The 21498-nt window shown below is 46.5% G+C and overlaps 4 protein-coding genes across 4 annotated transcripts; 2 read left to right on the top strand and 2 right to left on the bottom strand.

Annotated features, from left to right (window-relative positions):
* The first annotated feature begins 315 nt into the window (after positions 1 to 315).
* Positions 316 to 2200, top strand: LOC113907427 (cytochrome c oxidase subunit 6A1, mitochondrial). The gene is made up of 3 exons (XM_027566570.1): positions 316 to 455; positions 602 to 741; positions 1907 to 2200. The coding sequence occupies exons 1-3, from the start codon at positions 353 to 355 to the stop codon at positions 1988 to 1990; spliced, it is 327 nt and encodes a 108-aa protein (XP_027422371.1). The 5' UTR covers positions 316 to 352; the 3' UTR covers positions 1991 to 2200.
* A 1136-nt stretch (positions 2201 to 3336) lies between these two features.
* On the bottom strand, positions 3337 to 5670 carry TRIAP1 (TP53 regulated inhibitor of apoptosis 1). The gene is made up of 2 exons (XM_027566572.1): positions 5459 to 5670; positions 3337 to 4329 (listed from the first exon to the last, which is right to left on the bottom strand). The coding sequence occupies exons 1-2, from the start codon at positions 5645 to 5647 to the stop codon at positions 4246 to 4248; spliced, it is 273 nt and encodes a 90-aa protein (XP_027422373.1). The 5' UTR covers positions 5648 to 5670; the 3' UTR covers positions 3337 to 4245.
* GATC (glutamyl-tRNA amidotransferase subunit C) lies at positions 5590 to 12611 on the top strand. The gene is made up of 4 exons (XM_027566571.1): positions 5590 to 5791; positions 5890 to 6062; positions 10416 to 10519; positions 11715 to 12611. Exons 1-4 carry the CDS (start codon positions 5711 to 5713, stop codon positions 11765 to 11767), a joined length of 411 nt encoding a protein of 136 aa, XP_027422372.1. The 5' UTR covers positions 5590 to 5710; the 3' UTR covers positions 11768 to 12611.
* A 559-nt stretch (positions 12612 to 13170) lies between these two features.
* SRSF9 (serine and arginine rich splicing factor 9) lies at positions 13171 to 19589 on the bottom strand. Its single transcript, XM_027566569.1, has 4 exons — positions 19267 to 19589; positions 16737 to 16897; positions 15081 to 15253; positions 13171 to 13663 (listed from the first exon to the last, which is right to left on the bottom strand). Exons 1-4 carry the CDS (start codon positions 19452 to 19454, stop codon positions 13520 to 13522), a joined length of 666 nt encoding a protein of 221 aa, XP_027422370.1. The 5' UTR covers positions 19455 to 19589; the 3' UTR covers positions 13171 to 13519.
* Positions 19590 to 21498: the final 1909 nt, after the last annotated feature.

Below are 21498 nucleotides of genomic sequence, written 5' to 3'. Positions count from 1 at the left end.
CTGGAGAATCCCAGGGACAGGGGAACCTGGTGGGCTGCCAGACGTTTCGGACACGACTGAAGCGACTTAGCAGCAGCAGCAGCAGACACGACTGAAGCGACGCAGCAGCAGCAGCAGCAGCAGCAGCAGCAGCAGCAGCAGCAGCAGCAGCAGCAGCAGCAGCAGCATGCACACAGGCTTGCTGAGCGCATGCTCCCTCTGGCTTCCGCGGCTCCGAGCTTTCACACTACAATGCGCAGCCTCCGCGGAAAAGGTACCGCCCAATAGGAACTTCCTTTTGAGGTTGTGGTCCCACCCTCCACAGGCAACATTCTATTTCCGCTTCCGGCGCGGCGGGGGACTCAGGTCGAAGATGGCGGCGGCAGCTGGATCTCGGGTTTTTGGGTTGCTGGGTCGTTCCCGGCTGCAGCTGAGTCGGTGTATGTCCAGTGGCGCCCATGGCGAGGAGGGCTCAGGTACTGGGACCGGGGTCGCGGGGCGGGCCTCTGGTCTGCTGAAGAGAAGAGCGGCGGGGTTTTGACCTTGGTTTGAGGACTTGGGGGAGGGAGGTGAGACGCGGGCGGCTCCTCGCCCGGCTTGAGCGGTCGTGCCCCCTCTGCAGCTCGCATGTGGAAGGCCCTCACCTACTTCGTGGCGCTCCCTGGGGTGGGAGTGAGCATGCTGAATGTCTTCCTGAAGTCGCACCACGGAGAGGAGAAACCCGAGTTCGTGGCCTATCCCCATCTCCGCATCAGGTCCAAGGTACCCCCTTGCAGTCTCTTCGCCTTTCCCCAAATGCCCTAGTCCAAGTTCTTAATTCTCTAAAACGGTGGGTGCCGGGCGTGCACAGTTTCTCATTTAATCCTCCCAAACACATTTTTATTTTCTCCGGCCAGGCCTGAGTTTTCTTTTTCAAGGTCATACAACAAGTGCCCTTCGGTTTTTTCTGAGTCATCCCATCGTTTAACTTCTGATGCTGTTAACAGTTGTCGGTTGTACAAAACTTGGAGGTTTGTGAAATTACCTTAAGCTGGGAGAGTCGGAAGGCGGTTCACCTCTCTAAAACCTGGGCATCTGACAGCTACTAGCTGCATAACGAAGAGATTGACAGCTTCTAATCTTCACCCCTGTGCTAGTTACCACCCCGACTGTGTCATTTTTTGACTCTTGATGTAGATATTTAACTACTATCACTTAGCCCAAGTGGAAAATTAAGCTGGATTCTTAAATTCCGAAAGAATTGATGAGTCTCAGCGCCACTGCCACCCTTGTACGGTAGAATTAGAAGGCATACATACAGCGAAATGTCTTAACCTCGGTACCATTGACATCTGGGGCTGGATAATTCTTGTTGGGGCAAAGGGCAGTCCTGTGAGTTACAGGATATTAGCAGCATCCTTGACTTCTAACCACTAAGTGGTAGTGGTACCTCCTCTTCAAGATGTCTCCAGATGCTGGCCTGTGTCTCCACAAGGGCAGAATCATCCTGGGTTGGAAATCACTGCCCTGGAGCAATGTTTTTCAAAAGTACCATGCAGAATAGTTGAGGGTATGTTGCAGTTTCCAATCCAGAGATTTGTTTCAGGTCCAGAAATCTGCATTGAAGTCAGCATCTCCTCCCCTGTACCCGCCTCTAGCATTCTGATGTAGGTGATGGGAGGACTGCACTTCCAGAAACACAGCACTGAGGTTTAGTTACAAGGGAGAGGCTTATGAGTAATGGACTTGAGCTTGCCTTTCCTACTGTCCTCTTTACAGGCTCCCCTGGAGTTTATAAGAGCTCTCTTACGGGAGCACTGAAACATGGCAGTTATGTAAAGGATGAATTTCCATTTTATGTGTTACCTGCTACTTGCTCTGTTTTAAGCAGTTCGTGGCAGTGCTGACTGTTTTCTGGAACTGCCTAATTGCCGTCTTCACTCCACAGCCCTTTCCCTGGGGAGATGGTAACCATACCCTATTCCATAACCCTCATGTGAACCCGCTTCCAACCGGCTATGAAGACGAATAAAGAGAACCTGGACCACCACCCAGTGGGGACCAGAGCACTGGTTTGGACCATTACTCTGCACGCATGGACCAGAAAAGTATACGGGACCTTAAGCTCACCACCTTGTATCCAGTGATGACCATTACACTTGAGGACCATTTCACTGATCTTCCATCCCTTTGCTTATAGCAGGAAGAGATGGCTTAAATAAATAATTTAGTCATGACCTGAGAGTTGCATTCTTTGGTTGTTTTTCCCTCAGAAATTAGTGTTAATATTCTCCCTGTTTGTACAGTGACAGTCTGTGCTACTGTTGACAGTGTTTCAGGTCCGGGTCAGGCCTCCCGAAGAACAGTGTTTGTAACAGGCCTGGTCTTGGTTTCTCGTGCCTGGGGTGGGTAAAACAAAGATCTAAATTGAGCTAATTAACAGTCAAAATTGGGTCCTGGCAGACTTTGGATGGCAAAGACACTGACATTTGCTGAAGGATACTCCCTAAAATCAAACAGTTTTCTCCAAGTTCGCATCTTGGGTCCTGTCTCAGCTCCCTTCAGGCTAGAAGGGTTATAACCTGGAGAAATAAAGGCAGTATGGCAGTATGACACTTCTTGCATATAGTACTGGCTTTGTTTGTTTCTGGAATTAAAAATTTCCTGTAGCCATAAGAATTAGAAACAACAGTCAGTAATAGTTACAAAATCACCCTTAAAGAGCAATTAAGATTTCCTCTTCAAAATTTAAAACCTTTGAAGTGCCTCAGATAGTTGGTCATTTTATGGGCAGGATAAAGTAAAAATAGCATGAGGAACAATCAGAAAAAAAGTATTCCCTCAGCAGCAATTACAGTAAAATTTGTTTTATTCTCAAGGCTCATCCAGACAGTTTTGTGGTAAGATCCAAGAGGCTACAAGGTTCTGACCGACTTGCGGCCAGGCTTATTTCAGGGCAGTTTACTTAACTCGTTTGCTGCCTGGCCTCCCTCAGCTGGGTTCCAAATCTTTTATGTATAATGGACCTTAGCTTGCCAAAATATAAATGCAGATGTACTGCACTGGCATTAAGGACTGGTCACATTAAATATGAAGTTAATAATTGGTAAAGTGGAAAAGAGATATAGAGTCTAGGCTTTCTGTAAATCAAGTTTCATACTCTGTGGGCGCATAAAAAATTTTGTGGGTTGGGTGCCATTATATAAACATTGAAATCAGTGAGGTTTCCATTTGCTATACCATACAACCTAGCTTAGATAAATCTTCATTTTAAAATTATAAAGCATATAAAACTCCCCCCCCAGTGTACATGAGATGTGTGGGGTTCATAGAATGGAAGTTGTTCCATAAAATGCACTGAGTTCCAGGAACAAATAATGAATATAAACTAAATGTTACAAATTTATTCCATCTTCATGATTTCAGGCATTACAGGGCAGGGTGAGTAAACAAGGCAAGTAAAGGGACCTCTTCACCCCGCCCGCACCCCCCCCCCATTTAATCATATGCAGCAGCATTTTGGCATTTTTATGATACACAGGTTGACTTAATTCATTGACTTAAGTTGAAAGCTGGCAGCAGCAAATCTTGGTAATTTAGGATCTTCCTCCATAGCCACTCCAGATTTTAATTCCTGAACTACACCAAGTGCTCTGAAATGGTGTTCACTGCAGCATTCACGAAGCTTTCACATCTTAGTATGAAATCTGACACCTCTTGTTAAGGTAGGAAACTGTTGAAAGCGGTCTTCCTCTTGGCTAACCCAGTCCACCAACGATCTTTAACAGTTAAATTACTATATGAAAATAAAACCGTGCTTCCAAGCGTTGACTGAAACTGTTGTGCTGGGAACCCTTTCTAGAGGATTAGCTCCCTGAGAGAAAAGAGATCTTAACCAGTTGCTTCCATGAACAAAGAACCCCAGGAGAGTGTACGTAATGTCCTTCAAAGAATGGCTCAAGGTCAGGCAACCTTAGTCATCCTGACAAGCTTACTAGAGTTTTTATACAAGATATATTTAAAACCGATCCCAGACCAAGTACTGCAATGATAATCCCAAATAATCCCATTATTTACTGAGTTCCTGCTGTGATGCCAAAGCCAGAAATCTCAAAGCAAAGAGTGATGGTTCATCATTTTTTACAAATGAGAGAAAGATATCAAGGAGGAAAGGAAGTTCTTCCCTCCTAAATTCATCAAATCATGCTATCTTCAGTTTTAATTGATACGATCCAGAGTCCTCAATTTCCTGATTTGAGGAGTCCACTTTCAAGATGACTGTCAAGGTCAAGAAGAGCTTTCAGGCTTTTCTTTGCCATGGCCCATGAACTCCAGTCCTTCAATAGGAATCTCCTTCTCCTTTATCGCTTTCTGATGGAAGAAAACATGATAAAGGGACTACATGAAGCCTGAAGTTGAAACTAGAAATATTTTGTAGAATACTTTGTACTTTAGGTACAAAAGTAAAGGACTACCAAACACGACAAACCCTAAGTGTGATTAGGAAGAAATTAAGTGTTAAGACCAGAGAGAGATTGGAGAGTTGTAACAAAATTCAGAAGTGCAATTTAAGCAGTATCACCACTCTGTTGTACTTGTTTAGTCACTAAATCGTGTCTGACTTTTGTGACCCTGTGTGACCCCTGCCAGGCTCCTCCGTCCACATGATTTCCCAGGCAAGACTACCGGAGTGGGTTACCATTTCCTTCTCCAGGGGATCTTCCCAACCCAGGAACTGAACCAGCATCTCCTGCATTGCAGGTGAATTCTTACCACTTAGCCACCTGGGAAGCTCCTATTGTGACAGACACAAGTTCAAATCGGTCCTAGGACTTACTGGCTATATAACTTTGAGCAAGCCTCTCTTTCCAATCTGTCTATGGGACAAAGACAGCAACTCCACCTGGACTTACTGAGGATGTTTTTTAACTTAACTAATTGGGAATGCCTTGCCCTGGGCTGTTCTTATAAACAGATCTGTTTCACATTCACTGTGCTGGAATAAAGATGTTCTAACTAGCCAAGAGAGAAAAAATAGGCCAGTGAAGGCATTGTGACAACATAAGAGGACCCTCCATGAGGTCTAACAGACCAGAGAGACTCAACATCCCGTCTCTCCCCTCAGCAACAGTGGAAAAGTGCACCACCGCAAAATCCAAGGACACTTGATTCTAGTGAACTTCGACTACTCGTTTAACTATTTCTGGGCGTGAGTGTTCCACGCATAAAATACAAATAACTGGGCTCACTTTGCAAGTTCAGGTTCATCACCAAAGGAACCAAAGAATGTAACTGGGCTCCGCAGAAAGTAAGGTGCTGCAAAAAGATTTACATCTCCGGATTTGACATCCGGAGAGATACCAGGCATCCTGGGTGGTGAATGGTAAGGGAGAGAACTCCTGCCACTGGTCTCATCGAGGCTTTTCTTCCACCCTGCCCGTCCCAACCCCCTCGAGCTGGGGCCTGGGGCAGAGGCGAGAGGGCCCGGGTCGGAGCTCACCTGAACACACTGCTGGTAGCGCTTGAAGAGGTCGGTGCATGGGTCCCCGGAGCCGTCCCCCTTGAGGAACTTCTCGGCAAACCAGCGATTGAAGCACTGGTCGTACTCGCGCTTCATGTCGGTGCAAGCCTCCCCTACGCTGTTCATGGCGTCGACGTCCGCGGCGGTGGCGGCGCTCTCGGATGTCATCACTTTTAAGCGCGTCGCGCGGCCTTAGGAGAGGATGCGCTACGGCGGCCGAGACGGAGCGAAATGTGGGCGCGGGCCGTGCACCTGGGTCTTCGGGCTGCGGCGCGCGGGCGCCGCGGCTTCACCTCCAAGGCGGATCCTCAGGTAGAGGTCCAGGCGGGTGTCGGAGCGGGGCGGAAGGCGGCGCAGGCCCCACCCGTAACCCACACCCTCCGCCTCATTCCCCCCCACCTCGCCCCCAGGGAAGTGGCCGGGTCACGGGCGAGCTGATCCAGCACCTGGAGCGGCTATCGCTGGTGGACTTCGGCAGCCAGGAGGCCGTGGCCCGGCTGGAGAAAGCCATCGCCTTCGCCGACCGGCTCCGCGCGGTGAACACCGACGGAGTGGAGCCCATGGAATCAGTCCTGGAGGACAGGTAAGCTCGCGGACGCGGCCCTCGAAGGCTTGCCCGCGGCGTCTTCGCTACCAGTAAAGGCTGGAGCTTAGTCACTCATTCCACCGAGGGGAAAAGAACATTAGCGACACGCGAGAACTTGCCCACGGCCACCCTGCGGGTAAGCGCTTTCGCTCTTTGCGTCGTACGTTAAGGATCATCTCCCTCCCTTTTAAAATCCTCGAGCCTTCCCAGTGTAACTAGTAACAAAATCCAAACGTCTGAGCTTTCACCTTCTCGGCCCAACTTTCTAGAGCGCCCCCTACCTCATCACTCCGGCCACTTGACTTCCTGCCTCTTTCTGCTGCACGCCCGATTCGTGGCTTCTCTAAATTCTCCCTCCACTCCCTCCAGTCACTACCTCCTTATCCTGGTGGGTTTTCTTCCACTGTTTTCTTGAATATCTTATTTTTGTTGACTTGTACTATTTCTTGTAATTAGAAAGTGAGCTCACATCTGACTTGCTTACTCCTAGATTCCTGTCTCAAAAATTTTTTAGATATACACATATTCTGACCTAGTGGTTCCCTGTCTGTGACATATATCTGTGACAGTGCATCAAGATGCGTGCACGAGCATTCAGGGTATGCAAATCCGTTGATAATACAGAACAACAGAAAATAAACTGGGAGGGACTAGGGGCAGGAGGAGAAGGGGATGACAGAGGATGAGATGGCTGGATGGCATCACCGACTCGATGGACGTCAGTTTGAGTGAACTCCGGGAGTTGGTGATGGATAGGGAGGCCTGGCGTGCTGCAGTTCATGAGGTCGCAAAGAGTCGGACACGACCGAGCGACTGAACTGAACTGAAGCGTCCTTCATGGCTAACCTTCATACATTGAAATGGCAGTTAAAAATAATGAAATAACCATATATGCTGATATGGAAAGGTTTGCAGGGTATACTTAATAATAATAAAAAAGGCAAAGTTCAGAATATGGTATGTGGTTTCATTGATACTTTATGTGTATATTTTATATAATCTGGTGCATGCATTAAGTTTTGTTTTGTTCCCTGAAAGGGCATGCAGGAAACTGTTAACCATGGTTAGTGTTAGAGATGGAGAAGGCAATGGCACCCCACTCCAGTACTCTTGCATGGAAAACCCTATGGACAGAGGAGCCTGGTAGGCTGCAGTCCATGGGGTCGCTGAGAGTCAGACACGACTGAGCAACTTCACTTTCACTTTTCACTTTCATGCATTGGGGAAGGAAATGGCAACCCACTCCAGTGTTTTTGCCTGGAGAATCCCAGGAACAAGGGAGCCTGGTGGGCTGCCGTCTGTGGGGTCACACAGAGTCGGACACGACTAAAGTGACTTAGCAGCAGCAGCAGCAGTGTTAGAGAAGGTGGAAATGCAGAGGGAAATTTTACCTTGGAAAGCCTAAGGGGACAGAGTAATAACCCAAGTAGTGAAGTAGTGTAATGCAACCCGGAGGGCTGGGTCTTTGACAAAGCGGCTTGTGTATACTGTACTTAAAGTGTGCAGCCCCTAACCACCTCTACCAGTTATTGCCAAATCTTAATACATTTTTAAAGAAAACACTCTCTTTTGCAAAGCAGACTTGTTTGCCATTTAGGAGTGCAGCTTCTTGGGAAGGATAGGTATGCAACTTAAAAAGATAAGGGCAATCTACAACCCTGTCCTAGCCTTTTCCTGATGGAATTTTTAAAAATAAATTCCTGGTAGAAGTGGGCGAAAGGCTGCCATTAGTCAGTGCCAGTCAGGAGAGCCACACTTATCTGTAACTGTAACCTTCGTGTTGAGTGCTTGCTAGCCTCAGGACTTCCCCCGGGGTTCCAGTGGTTAAGACGCTTCACTTCTACTGCCAGGGGTCATGGGTTCAATCCCTGGTCCAGAACTAAGATCCTGCAAGGAGTGTGGGGTGGCCATAAAAAAAAGTCATCCCATAGAAACTATTCTTTTTCATCTCAGAGCCAGAGACTGACTCACATGGCATCTCTGATTGCAGTCAAATAACTTCAATACTTAAGATGTTCCTCAGGGTCTTGTTTGCCACATTGATTAGCTCTCATTTCAATCTGCGTGAAACTAAATGAAAAGGCTTGTAGATGGAGGTAGACTGGTGGCCAGAGAAACAGCTCCTGGCAGCTGATAGCTGGGAAGAAGCAGAAAGAAGCTAAAACAGCAGCAGAACTGTCCCATTGGTCAGCCCCAGGGCCAGCTGAGGCACTTCTTCCATCATGCTGCCATAGTGCTTTCTGTGAAATTAGATGCATTGCCCACAGTTACTGGTTTAAGTGCCTTGTCCATGAACTTTAGAGGGCAGAGATTTTTTTTTTAGAGATTTCTAATTCACAGTTGAAACTGTTCTTAACCAGGGCTTTTCATCTGATTGAGAATACAGCAAGATCAATGGACTCTTTTTCAATTCTTCCAAGGATGGTACATAACTAACAACTAGACCAGACGCATAGAAGTTGTCCTACGTTTCTGGACTAAACTCTTGTAGAATCCCGACTGAGAAAGATGAGGTGAGGTAGACCTTCATAACTGACAGGCACCTGAAGAGCTCATCTGGTCCTGTTTGGTGTTTTATGCATGATTCCAAGGTCAAGAAAAGTTCAGCAGCTTGCCAAATGAGGGGTCTGCTTGGTGTGCCCTCACAGAGACTCTGGGTTCAATAGCCTATGATTAAGAAAATAGGGAGGTGTGGATTTATTCTACAAACAACTTCACCTTAAACAGTAATTGGGTAGAAATGTGTGATAATTAAAGAGGTGAATTTCATCCTTCAGGAAACCTTACTAGGAAACCCAATTACCAAATGAGTGAACCTGGGAAATTTTTTATATTGGTTGCGCTAGGTGTTCATTGAGGTGTGTGCGCTTCGCTTGTTGAGAAGCACAGGTTCTAGAGCATGTGGACTTAGTTGCCCCTTGGCTCAGACCTTTTTAAACATCATCCCAGCAATTCTCTGAACCTTCTTAGAAATAAGGTAACTGATAAGGAAAGGGTAAGTAACTTGCATACAGGCCATGTGCAGCTCTGGGGTTTGAATTCCGCAGTGATTCAGGGGCCCCAGCTCTTAAACATTTTGTTATATTGCCCAACAGAAATATAAACTCCAGAAAGTCCAATGGTCACCTTTACAGATGATTTTTACTGTTGTTCTCCAAGTATCCTTATTAAATGAGTATGAGTGCATATTCCTTATATGGTTTAAAAAAAAATCTAGTGCATTCACTTTTTTGGCAAGAAACTTAAAGTCTAGAAAGATCATACTTGTCCAAGGTCACACAGTTAAAACAGTGCCAGTCCTAGAATAAAGTTCAGCTTTGAACTCTTTGTACCATTAATAAGTGTTTATCCTGTCTCATTCAGGGCTGGGTGCCCCTAAGAAACAGAACCAGTCCTTTCCTAAAAGAAACTTATGATTACACCTTGGCCTTTCTATACAGCCTCTACAGATGTTCATGTCCCATCCTTGCCCTACTACGTTTAGCCCTCAATCTGTGTCTGGTTCAAAGCAGAAAGCTTGGCTGCTATCCTGTTAGTGACTGAGCATACTGCTTACTTTTCAGCCCAAGTATCTGGAAACCATCTCAAACCTCTTGTCATGCACTTTCAAACCTTAAAACAGTAGTAAAGCCCCACAGATGTGTTCAACTCCTGTTTGGTTTCACTAGTCTCCCATCTGGATAGTTTAATGAAGCCACTAAGCCCCGACAACACTACAAGATTCTTGGGCTACGTTTGTGGTACATCTTGCAAGGGAAGGTACTTTTACATCCAAAGGTGGCTGTGATGAAGAAAGCACTCATCCTAGGGATACCAGAACCAGGCTCAGATCCCAATGCTGTCCCTTAGCAGCTTAAGTCACTTATAACCACTGTTGAGAAAGTTTCTGTACCTTACTCATTTCCCATCCCCATCGTCCCCCACCCCCGAAATCCAGCTCTTTCTTGATCATGATTAAGGGGTAACATCACCTGTTCTGAGGACCACAGGCTGGGTGGGGTCCCCTTATCAATTTCCTTGGCAAGCATTGCTTACCTCATTAGACTTAACACACTGTATTGTAACTGCCTTTTTACTATCTCCACCAAAAGCACCTTACCTGTAGTAATCATCAAAAATATTTATTAAAACTTGTCCATATTGAGGAATTATTAATTAATACCACTTATCTCACAAGGTTGCTAGGGAAATCAATAAATGGTAGGCCATTATTTGGTCTTCCATCTTTGAGCAGTGACTCTTAACTCGAGAATATGCTGCTGTCATCTTCTCCTCCCACTGTTGACCTTTTCCACCCATGCCCTTAAAGCCATGTTCTGAGAAGCTAACCTTAAGCTTCTGGTTTTGTAGATGTCTGTACTTGAGATCCGACAATGTGGTAGAAGGCAGCTGTGCTGAAGAACTACTACAAAACTCCCACCGAGTTGTGGAAGAGTATTTTGTGGCTCCGCCAGGTACGTGCTGCCCAAAATGGCTTAACAGACTGTGCCGAGAGTGCTGTAGGAACTGTGAGGCCCAGATCTGCTCTGTGAAAGCACTCTGACCAAGTATAAAGTGGCAGTGGTGATTGTCCAAGGGTTCAGACTTCTAGTTATGAGTTAAATAGTCCTGGGGATGTGTGATGTACAGCATGGTGACTAGTTAACAATAGTGTATTGTATACTTGAAAGTTGCTAGAGTAGATCGATCTTAAAAAAGTTCTCACCACGAGAAGAAACTGTAACCAAGTGAGACAATGGACATTAACTAATCCTGCTATGGGAATCAATTTGTGGTATATACATGTATCAAATCATTGTGATCAAATCATTGTGTTGCACATCTTAAACTTTTACAACTATATGTCCGTTACCTCAGTAAAACTGGGAATAACAAAAACACAGTATGTATAGGTGGCAAGGTGGCGGTGGATTCTTGAAGTCACATTAACCTCTAGGGATCAGTTGGTAACAGGAATGAGGAAAACAAAAACAGGACTGGGGTGGGGAAGGCTGTGCCGAGTGGCAGATCTGGAGCTCTGCCTTAAAGGGACAGCTGCCATGTGCTGCTTCTCTTGTTCAGGGCCAGGCAGGAATGGGATGCCCAGAGAACCTGGACATCTGGCATTCTGTGTGCTGGTTCCCAAATTTTAACTGTTAATCAAAGACTTTAAAAAAGTAAAATACCGTGAAAGTAAAAAACATACCTGCAAGCCAGGTGCATCCTGTGAGTCATCAGTTTGCAACCCCTAGTGTGCAAATTTGCATCTTTAAACCTCACTGTAACTATTTTAAAACTTTGGGCCAATAACAGCACCCAGAACTTTGGGTGTTAATCTTTGATAGTTGTTACTGTTTGAGCGGACATAGCCATTGATCACATACGCTGTTTCTCACACAGGACCTTGTGTCAGGTTTTGCTTCTTGGGAAAAATTGAGTTCACGTAGTCTCTCCTTCCTCTCCTATATACATACAAATGTCTAATTAACATTAGACATGTCTAATGCTCTCTGCTACTTATTTAAGTGTGCATTAATTAGGCCTCACTTATAACTGTGGTTCTTTCAGATACTCAGAAAAACAGGGTAATAGCTACACTTACTTCCATTGCTTATTTTTCATGGCAAATCAGTTAGCTCAAAATTCCTTTCTGTTATTCTTTTCAAACAGGTAATATCTCTTGGTCAAAGCTGGATGAAAAACAGCCCTTCTCACATCGCTGAGTATCTATTCTGGGAAGGGGCGTTCTATGAACACATGGAAGTGCAGCAACTATTTTGCAACAACTATTTTGTTATTATGAACACTAATGTACCATTTCCTTCAGTCACCTGAGAAAAGTGATGGCTAGGTATCTTTTAGTAACTAATTCTTCTGAAGACAGAACTGGGAAAGATCGCCAAAATAAGGCAGAGTCCCTGATACCAACAGGAAGTGGAAGGTACGGCTGATTTCCAAGGAAATGGATCAAGTATATTCATAGATACTCATAGACCAGTGTGGAAGACTTTATCCCTCCCTAAAAGACTGTCTACCAAACTGCACTTAAGTGAATCTATTTATGTAATTGTTACAGACCTTGCATCCAATCACTTCATGACCACCTTTTCAGTTGCTGTTTCCGTCAACCTGAGCAGCCTTTTATCTTTACTAAACATACTTAAATTTGTTCTTGGGTACCCACTGTATTTCAAGCTGAGTGCTGACTTTCTGCTATGGTTAAAGGTGCCCCGGGGAGGCAGTTTGGGGAGGTGATGGGTGTTTATGACGTTCACGGTTGTCATTTCATGTGTGCATACCTTCACTCCAAACTCATTGAGTTGTATCAGTTCAGTTCAGTCACTCAGTTGTGTCCGACTCTTTGCGACCCCATGAATCCCAGCACGCCAGGCCTCCCTGTCCATCACTAACTCCCGGAGTTCATCCAGACTCACGTCCATCGAGTCAGTGATGCCATCCAGCCATCTCATCCTCTGTCGTCCCCTTCTCCTCCTGCCCCATAGTTCAATGTAAAAAGTACAGCTTTTACGGGCTGACTATATTTCAATAAAGTGGTTTAAAAAAATACCCTGTGACAATGTAGCCCCCTTACCCTGACTCCCTGCCCTATGATTACTGAACTAAGCAGAATCCAAGACAGTGGGAGGTTTTGGTTTTGGGGTTTGTCTTTTTTTATAGCTCAGATACCAAGGACAAATATGAGACAAATTTAGGAGCGAAAGTGACAGAACCAAAACTTAAATGAGTTTTTTCCCCTGACTTGCTAAAGTTAAGCAAAGTTGGTTAAGAATTTCCCAGTGATCTTTATGCTGGCACCCACTTTTAAAAGCCTGTTTTTAGCCTTCTCATTCCCTTCCCCTATCTGCAATGCTCCCCTTTTCATTAAAGCAGCTTAGTTTATATGGTTGGCCTTGAATTGTAAGAAAACCCTGAAACTTCCCTCGGATGTGATGTTCTCAGACCATCGTCAGAGCAGCTAACTTTATCCCCAAATAAGTAATCCACTCCTGCTCCTTACCAATTGGGCACAAGTTGCCACTGCAACTCAATGTTTTGGTTTTTTTTAAAACATATGAGTGTGCCTCTTGGTGAAATCTATGAACACAATCAAAGACAACTACACCTGTCAGTTATTAAACGTTTAAAATATATTTCTAAACAGAATGGGCCGACTCAGTCACAGTAACTGCTGATCTCCATAGAAGAGCAACCCACAAGGATACAGCACTGATTTTTTTCCCATCATCGGGGTGAAAAATATACAACTCGTTTCTGAACCAAAACCACAATTTCTGCAGTTAAAAATGTTTCACTGCTAATATGGCCCTGGTAGAAATTATGTAGTTTTATTTCCTTAAAAAAAAAAAATTAAAAAAATCTCCTAAGACACTAAATCATCAATCTGGAATGTAGATTCTGAGCACAAAGCAGCTCAGTTCACCTAAAAAATAAAGAAAAAATTCCCACCACCTGTCTCAGTAGGGTCTGAAAGGAGAGAAGTAGTGTGGGGAACCCCTGCTTTGGTATGGAGAGTCACGGCCCCTCGACCCAGACCGAGACCGTGAATAGCCATAGCTGGTGCTTCTCTCTGGATAAACTCGGATGTAGGATGTTTCACCCTGAAAAGGAAACAAAAAAGTCAAGGAAAAAATAAGACCTAGAAGAATAAGGCATACCAACACCTAACATGGCCGCCTAACAATAATGTAGTGTTGAGCACCATTTGGCACAATAGTGCCACAGGCAGGCATTCTTGCTCAAGGTAACACAGATAATAAATGGCAACTTGATTATGTGGTAAATAACTCCAATACTGGCTACTGCTGTTAACAAACCTAAATTATACCACTGACCCCCATAATCTAAGAACTGGAAAGGCTCGCAGAGGTCAGATATATGGTTCAGTCCCCTGCCACCTTTTCTGGCGGGTACCTACGGAAGAAGCTGACCAGTATTCAGCACCTCCCAGGTGTCAGGACCTGGGCGAGATGCTTCATAATTTAGCTTCCTGTCAAGTCTTATAAGATAATGCTATTATTGGGAACTATTTGCATATACAGGAACCAGGGTTTGAAGGTGCTCAGCTAAGATTGTAATAAGCAGCAGAGGAGTGTTCAGGCAGGCCTATCCCCAGGCTTTTCACCCTCAGCTAGCATTCTCAGATTTAAAGATGCTAAGATGAAAGAAGCCAGATGCTTGTTCCCCTCGGTAAACTCAATAATTTGATTTATCCTAACCAAGGCCCCGCTCTGTAACTGAGGACCAGGTGCTGTTTTGTTTCTGCTCCAAATTCAAGTCCTAGAGAATAGTCTGAGCAACAGCACTGTTAAGGCGTGCAGCCTTCAAGCCATAGTTAGCGAAGTGAATCCTTAGAGAAAGAAATAGGCCTTGAAATTGATGTTTGCAGACATCCCTAAACCCCATAGCAAGCCAGGACAGTGTAACCAGGACAAAAACGTCCAATGGGTGGTCTGGTCTCCGTGGTATCAAAAGAATAGCTACCATGAGAATCAGACTGAGGTCCAAAACAGCAGCCACCTACTTGAAGGGAAGAACATGGAAAGCTAAGTCCCCAGGGTGAGATGATGAACAAGAAAACCTGAGCCAAGGGCTCCGGTTTCAAAGAGGCTTCTGCACCACTTTGGGAAAGGCAAAGTGAAATGACAGCCAGCCCCAACAGCAGTACCTAAGAGGGTAAGGTGATAAGGTTGGCTTGCAGAGCCCAGACCAAAGCCCGAGAAGGGAGAGCCATAATAGTTAGGTTCATGGAGGGACACTGTGGTTTAAGGCAGTTACCACATGACAGACTGGGTATTCTCTCTGGGTTAAAAATACTATGGCTGCAGACTTCTCTCTGCTATGACCCTGCATTGCTGGGACATAAGGAATTCCTTGGCTTTGTCCACTTAAGATAGCTCTTTAATAGTATTATAAGGTCACTGAATGGCAAACACAGGGCCTGCTGCTACTTCTGCTAGGTCAGCTTCAGGTGGAGTGGCATGGCAACGAGCTCCTTGACAGCAGGTGGGGACTCACCTCATGAGAGCGGAATTTGGTTTCATCCAGTTTACGCAGGGCATATTCCATGTCTTCTTTTCTGAGATACTCAACCATCCCCATTCCATCTTTCTGCACATCTGCGTAACAGACGTCCCCAGCTTCTCGCATGTGATCCTTCAGGTCCTGCCAGCTGCCTGATGGAGGAAGTCCTAGGCACAGAGAACACAAGAGAAGAGGCCACATCCTTCATCCATGTTAAGAGCCCCAAGACCTAGGGTCCTTTCCCCATCAGTCACTACTTTTAAATCCTAATGGTCCCCAAATCACAGATTTTGACAAGGGACACAAAACCAAAGAAGAACACTGAAGTATGGGTGATAAAGCACCGTGAGAAGCTGGTCTAGGCTACTCTCCCAGAGACTAAGCCTTTCTTGATATAGCAAGAAGTCTATCCCATTACAGATTTAGTATCTCTAAGAATTCAAGCATCTCTTTCTCTGTCCTTCACAATTAATAACAAAATCCCAAGACTTTGAATTCTAAATTTTTCCATTATGAAACTTTATCGGTACCAATTATTTATTGTCTGACGCAGGACATGGGAATTTTGAAACCATCCAATAAAATAACCAAGGTGTAGATGAAGTAACACAAGAAAAACCTAAAGTTTGTTTTCTTGTAGGTGGGAATGACTGACAAACTAGACAAAATACCTCTTAAAATATCACCAACACTCTTCAATACAGTAGGGGAAAAGGTAAGACTCAGACGCTAAAACTAGTCGGGAGTCATACAACCCTACCTGATGTCATGAAAGGGAAATGTGCTCCTGCTCTCAAAGGCTGTGTTTACCGCTCACAGCTCAGGACTGCAGCCATTTCCTAATAGTTTTCTAAGCAGGATTTCAGAGCAGCATGGAGAGAAAAAAAGATATGTATGACATCCTGAAGGAGGGAATAGAGTTCTGGGGTTAAACACTTACAAAGGGACACAGGCAGATACTGACAGTATCCCTCTTCAGCACCATGGGAGTCGCTGCAACTGTGTGACATTCACATCTCAGGTGCCAGGTTCCTCAATATACCTCACTCTGCCAGGGGCCTAAAACACCCCTACAACATGCAGAAGGCCCCAGCTTTTTACCAGTGTGTTAGTATTTCCAAAAAATGCATAAACCTCTGAGCTTAGCATCTCATCACTTGTCAACACTAGACATTTTGTTCTGTCCTTCGCAATATGATCCCTAAGACTCCAAGTTGTTTGGTTTCTTTTTTCCATAATTCCAAAACCATCACAAAATCTGACCTATTTTAGGATCCAAGGCTAGGTATAATTTGTTCAAATCTGGCTTCTAGAATGTCTTTCTAGCAAGTCAGATGCCAAGGTACATTTCCAGAAGAAAATGTCTTTAGAATTCTGGCTGAAGAGGTTTGGGCATCATCTTCTCCTTCAACACTAGAAAGGTCCTTTTTTATAAGAAGCAAGTCTCTGTTCTATCAAGGCCACACTATCAGTGAAATTTCATTGGCAAGGTACCTGCCTCACTGGCAAGGCTTCAGATTGTCACTGTGCATGAGAAGAAAAGCCCACAAATCCTAAGCACTGAGAAACAACAGCTAACATTTCTTAGAGGCCAGACTCTGTGCTAAGTATTTCACATGCATCATCTCATTGAGTTTGAAAGGAACATACCTGAAACAAGAACTCGGAAATCAGATCTTCTTGTAGGAGGCCCACTCCTCCCACCGCGGGGCCACCCACCCCGACCTCCGTAAGTCCTGGGGAACTCCACACGAAGCCGACACTGGCCATAATCATAACCGTTCCTTCCATAAATTGCATCCTCAGCATCTCTGCAGAGAAAAGTCTGGAGTTAGTGTTGCTCAGGAGGACCAACTAATTTCCCTGTGAGGGGCATGAGTAACCAGTATGAAAAAAAAAACCTGAAGTGAGAAAAAAGCAAAAGAACAAAACTCAGGAATTTGATGTACTACTGCTTTGAAGACCTTTCATGACACTGGAATTAAACTTTACAGCTGTCACACACACAGGGTTTTCTAGGTATGAAATGATAATGAATAAACAGGTAAGAGAATTCAGAAAAAATAAACTGTTGGCAATGACTGATTTTGCCATAGAACAGTGTTTCTTTGACCTTGGGCAGCTGTTTCTCAAAATGCACACCACACACTAGTCCTTTAATATTCTTCCTCAAGGCCTGGTACATTCAGGTCTACAGAAGGAAAAAGTCGTTTAAAAACAGGGAAAGCTCAAATGAATATTAGTGTTCTGTAAGAAATACGGAATTCCCTCAAGTGCACCTTTTCAGCATGGCTTCGAGGACTAAGTTGTCAAAACCACTCTCTGGGTACAGTTTTGCCAAAAGAGATAAATATTCAATAGAGTAATACTTTAAAAGTCTTTCCTAGGGTTCTAGGAGAGTGAGGAACACCAAGATGGCTCTCCAGGATTTGACAGGAAAGAGAATGCCCTGAGGCATGGGGGACTAACAGCTGAAGACACACTAATGAAAGAATCATTCAGATGTCAGAGGCACACAATCGCTTATGAAGATTCTAGCCCCAGGATCAAAAGCAAGGAGGACCACATCCAGTTCAACCCTGGCTATATGCAGAATACACTGGGAGAGAGGCGGTACTGCTCGGGTTTAATGTTGTGAATGAAAACTGACCTCAGTTCAAATCATTCTGCTACTTACTAGTCTTTGTCTCTGGGTAAGTATGCGATCAGGACTTCACATCTAAGTGTAAAATGCCAGTTTTGAAACGATTAAATAAGATAACTGTGTGTGCAGTGCTTTGCTTGAAACTTGGCACTAGTGTATCAAAAAGATAGCTTTTCCACTATGAAAGCAAGGAGGGGGGAAAAGACAATGTAGCACATCACACGGTAAGTTTGTGTTCAAAAGGGCGGAACAGGGGATTCAAATTCTACCTTCCCTGGTAGCCCTCCCTTTTATCGACTCTATCCTCAGTTTACTCAGATGTCAAAAGTAACAGAGCCTACCTTGTAGGCTGTTGAAAATGCTTAGTAATATATAGTACAGTACCTGACAAATAGCAACTGTTAAAAAAAAAAAAAAACACCCGTACCGTTAATAATTCTTAGAGGTGCAACCTTTTCCAGTTTAGGTGTGGAAATGCCTAGTTCCATTTTTGAGGCAAATGGCAAAGATACTAGGAACGATTTCTGTCAGAATCTTCATCCATCAAAGCCTCAGGGTGCGTCCTGCCTCCCCATCCTCAGACGCTCCCCTTGCTTCGCATCACCCGCCCACATCCCCCAAGATGGGCAAGACATCCCACGGGCAGTCCTCGTAGCGAAGCCCGCAGGGCGCAGACTAGGCAAAGCGCTCCCCGAGCCAATGCTGGAAACCAGAGAGCAAGCTCCGATTCACCCCAAGCGTAGTAGCCAGCACAGTGCGGTGGCTTCTAAGAACCAACAATCGCAGTTTTGAAAGTTCCCAAGCCTTTTCTGGGAGACAAGGGCCGACACTGCAAAATTACAAAGACTCCTTCGAGCCCGTTTCGGATCGAGCGCGTCCAAACCCTCGGAGACCTTTACCATCTAGCTGTGCCTCCCCTTATTAGGGAAGGAAGAGTGAAATCCGAGACCCCATCAGACTATAAGTCTCCCCAAATCCCTGATGCTTTTATCAGAGCAAGGCTCTCGCCCCTGCGGGGCGGGGCGCGCGTGGATGGAAATCCGGTCCATCCAAGAGCCAGCTCGCTTTCGGCCCTGCAAAGGCATCCGTATCGCCCCGCACTGTGCGCCCCCACAACGGCGAGTTCCAGCGGAGGGGAGGGGAGGGTAGAGAGGACAACCGGTCTCCTCACTCCTCACCGAGTCCTTTCCGGGCCGCCTCAGGGGCCAAGTTTCCCAAGCTCTGGGCCGCTTCCCCCGAAGGGTGCCTGGGTACCAGCCCCCGAGGCTGATCCGGGCTGGCTTGTGCCCTCCTCAGACCCGGCTTTTGTGTTTTCAAGTCAAAAAAATAATAGTAGAGGAAGTGACGGAGCAAAGGACTGCCTGGAGCCCCGCGGTGAGAGGAGGCCTTAGCCTCCACCCGGGGGCGCCCTGAGGGGTCTGCGGCGAGAGGGGGAGGGGAGGCCCTTGGAAGCGAAGGGAGAAAGGGAAGGCGGGGGCCCGGGGCCTCAGGCTGACTGACTGACGGGCGGACGGGTGGGCGGCGCGGGGCCCTCACCGGGGGTCCTCGAAGCGCACGAAGGCGAAGGGCACGAGGCCGTGCCGATTCTTGAGCTCGATCTCGCTGATGCGGCCGTACTTGTAGAACAGGTCCTCCAGATCCTTCTCGCGCACGTCGCTCGGAAGGTTCCCCACGTAGATGCGCCCGTCGCCCTCGCCGCCGCGCTCGTCCGCCCAGCCCGACATCCGCACCGCCCGACGCCGCGGGCCCGCCGCAGCCCACGTCGCCGCCGCCGCCGCCTCAGCCGGTGATCCCCCCACAGTGTCCCCGCGGGCTCGGAGGCGCTCAGCCGCACAGCATTGTGGGAACGAGAGCGGAAGCGGAGGGGTCGGGAGGAGGCAAAAAGGAATCCTCTTAAAGGGGACGCGGCTGCGACGACTGCGCGTGCGCCTGCGCCCCCTGTAGGCGCCCAGGGGACCCAGGGAGGGACGACGGAGGGAGGTTCTAGAGTCCGGGGATTTGGAGTCAGTTTCTGAGGGCAGGTCACACTCTCCAGCTGTGTCGACTTGGGCAAGTGACTCAGGCTCCCTTGGCCTCGATTTTCTCGCTCTGTAGCGCTGCCTATCTCACAGGCTTTTGTGAGCATTTGCTGAGGTAGACGCGGGTGTAGCGCCCGGGGTGGGTCCCCCGGGCAGTCACTCCGTGTGCGGGGCGCCAGAGGGAAGGAGTCGGCTGGGGCCTCAGGCTGATCCCACAGCGGCCTGGAGGAGCCCCCGACCGCTAGATTGAGCGGGGCCGTCGCGGCCCCCTGCCCCAGATCTGTAGCCCCCTGGCCTCCGTCCCTGTTTTACAATTGCTTAGAACTAAGAGTGTAAGGTGGACTAAAATGAGTGCAAAGAGGCCTGAGCTGGCCTCCGTAGCTTGGACGTGAAGTTTGTCGGAGACCAAGAGGGAGTAAAAGAATCAGAACTGGGAATTGCCTTTCCTGCGCTTCCACTGCAGGGTTACGGGTTCAATCCCTGGACTGGTAACTAACATCCTGCGAGCCGCGCGGTGCGGCCAAAAAAGGCGGGCGGCGTGGGGGTGGGGGGAATCATAACTATAGCGACTGTCATTATAGGGTGCGACTTGTGCTTTTAATACTCACACAATTTGGAGGGATTACAATATTTAAAAAGGGGCAAAAACGGAGGTATAGTGGGTCAGGATTAAAACCCAAGCCATACTTCCAGCCTATGCGCCTAGTCCTTCAGAAGTCGAGGAACTCAGATTCTCATCTTGGAACGTTTCCACACTTATGTTCCGTAGTGCAGAGCATTGAACCTGGGGACATTACAAGAATGAGTCTTGATCAAAAAAGGTTTTTCATGTTAAAAATGAAACCTCTGGGGAATTTGCTGGAGGTCCAGCGATTAGGACACCCCGCTTCCACTGCTGGGATCTGGGTTCTGTCCCTGGTCCCTGGTCAGAGAACTGAGATCCCTCAAGCTGCCTGGATTGATGGATGAGTAAATATATGAGAAAGCAAACGCAGTAGAATGTTAACTGTAGAATCTAGATGGTGGATGTGTTCAGTGTGTTCACTGTACCATTCTTTCAACGTTTCTCTGTATTTAAAAACTTTCATAATGTTGCAGGGAGTTATGAAACAAAAGCAAGCTCCATTAATGCATAGCAATCAGATCAGATCAGTCACTCAGTCCTGTCCGACTCTTTGCGACCCCATGAATTGCAGCACGCCAGGCCTCCCTGTCCATCACCAACTCCCAGAGTTTACTCAGACTCACGTCCATCGAGTCAGTGATGCCATCCAGCCATCTCATCCTCTCTCGTCCCCTTCTCCTCCTGCCCCCAATCCCTCCCAGCATCAGTCTTTTCCAATGAGTCAAGTCTTCGCATGAGGTGGCCAAAGTACTGGAGTTTCAGCTTTAGCATCATTCCTTCCAAAGAAATCCCAGGGCTGATCTTCAGAATGGACTGGTTGGATCTCCTTGCAGTCCAAGGGACTCTCAAGAGTCTTCTCCAACACCACAGTTCAAAAGCATCAATTCTTCGGCGCTCAGCCTTCTTCACAGTCCAACTCTCACATCCATACATGACCACCGGAAAAACCATAGCCTTGACTAGATGAACCTTTGTTGGCAAAGTAATGTCTCTGCTTTTGAATATGCTTTCTAAGTTGGTCATAACTTTCCTTCCAAGGAGTAAGCGTCTTTTAATTTCATGGCTGCGGTCACCATCTATAGTGATTTTGGAGCCCAGAAAAATAAAGTCTGACACAGTTTCCAC

The sequence above is a fragment of the Bos indicus x Bos taurus genome, chromosome 17, assembly GCF_003369695.1.
Source record: "Bos indicus x Bos taurus breed Angus x Brahman F1 hybrid chromosome 17, Bos_hybrid_MaternalHap_v2.0, whole genome shotgun sequence".
Classification (NCBI taxonomy): Eukaryota; Metazoa; Chordata; class Mammalia; order Artiodactyla; family Bovidae; genus Bos; species Bos indicus x Bos taurus.
This window is presented reverse-complemented; position numbering and strand designations above follow the sequence as displayed.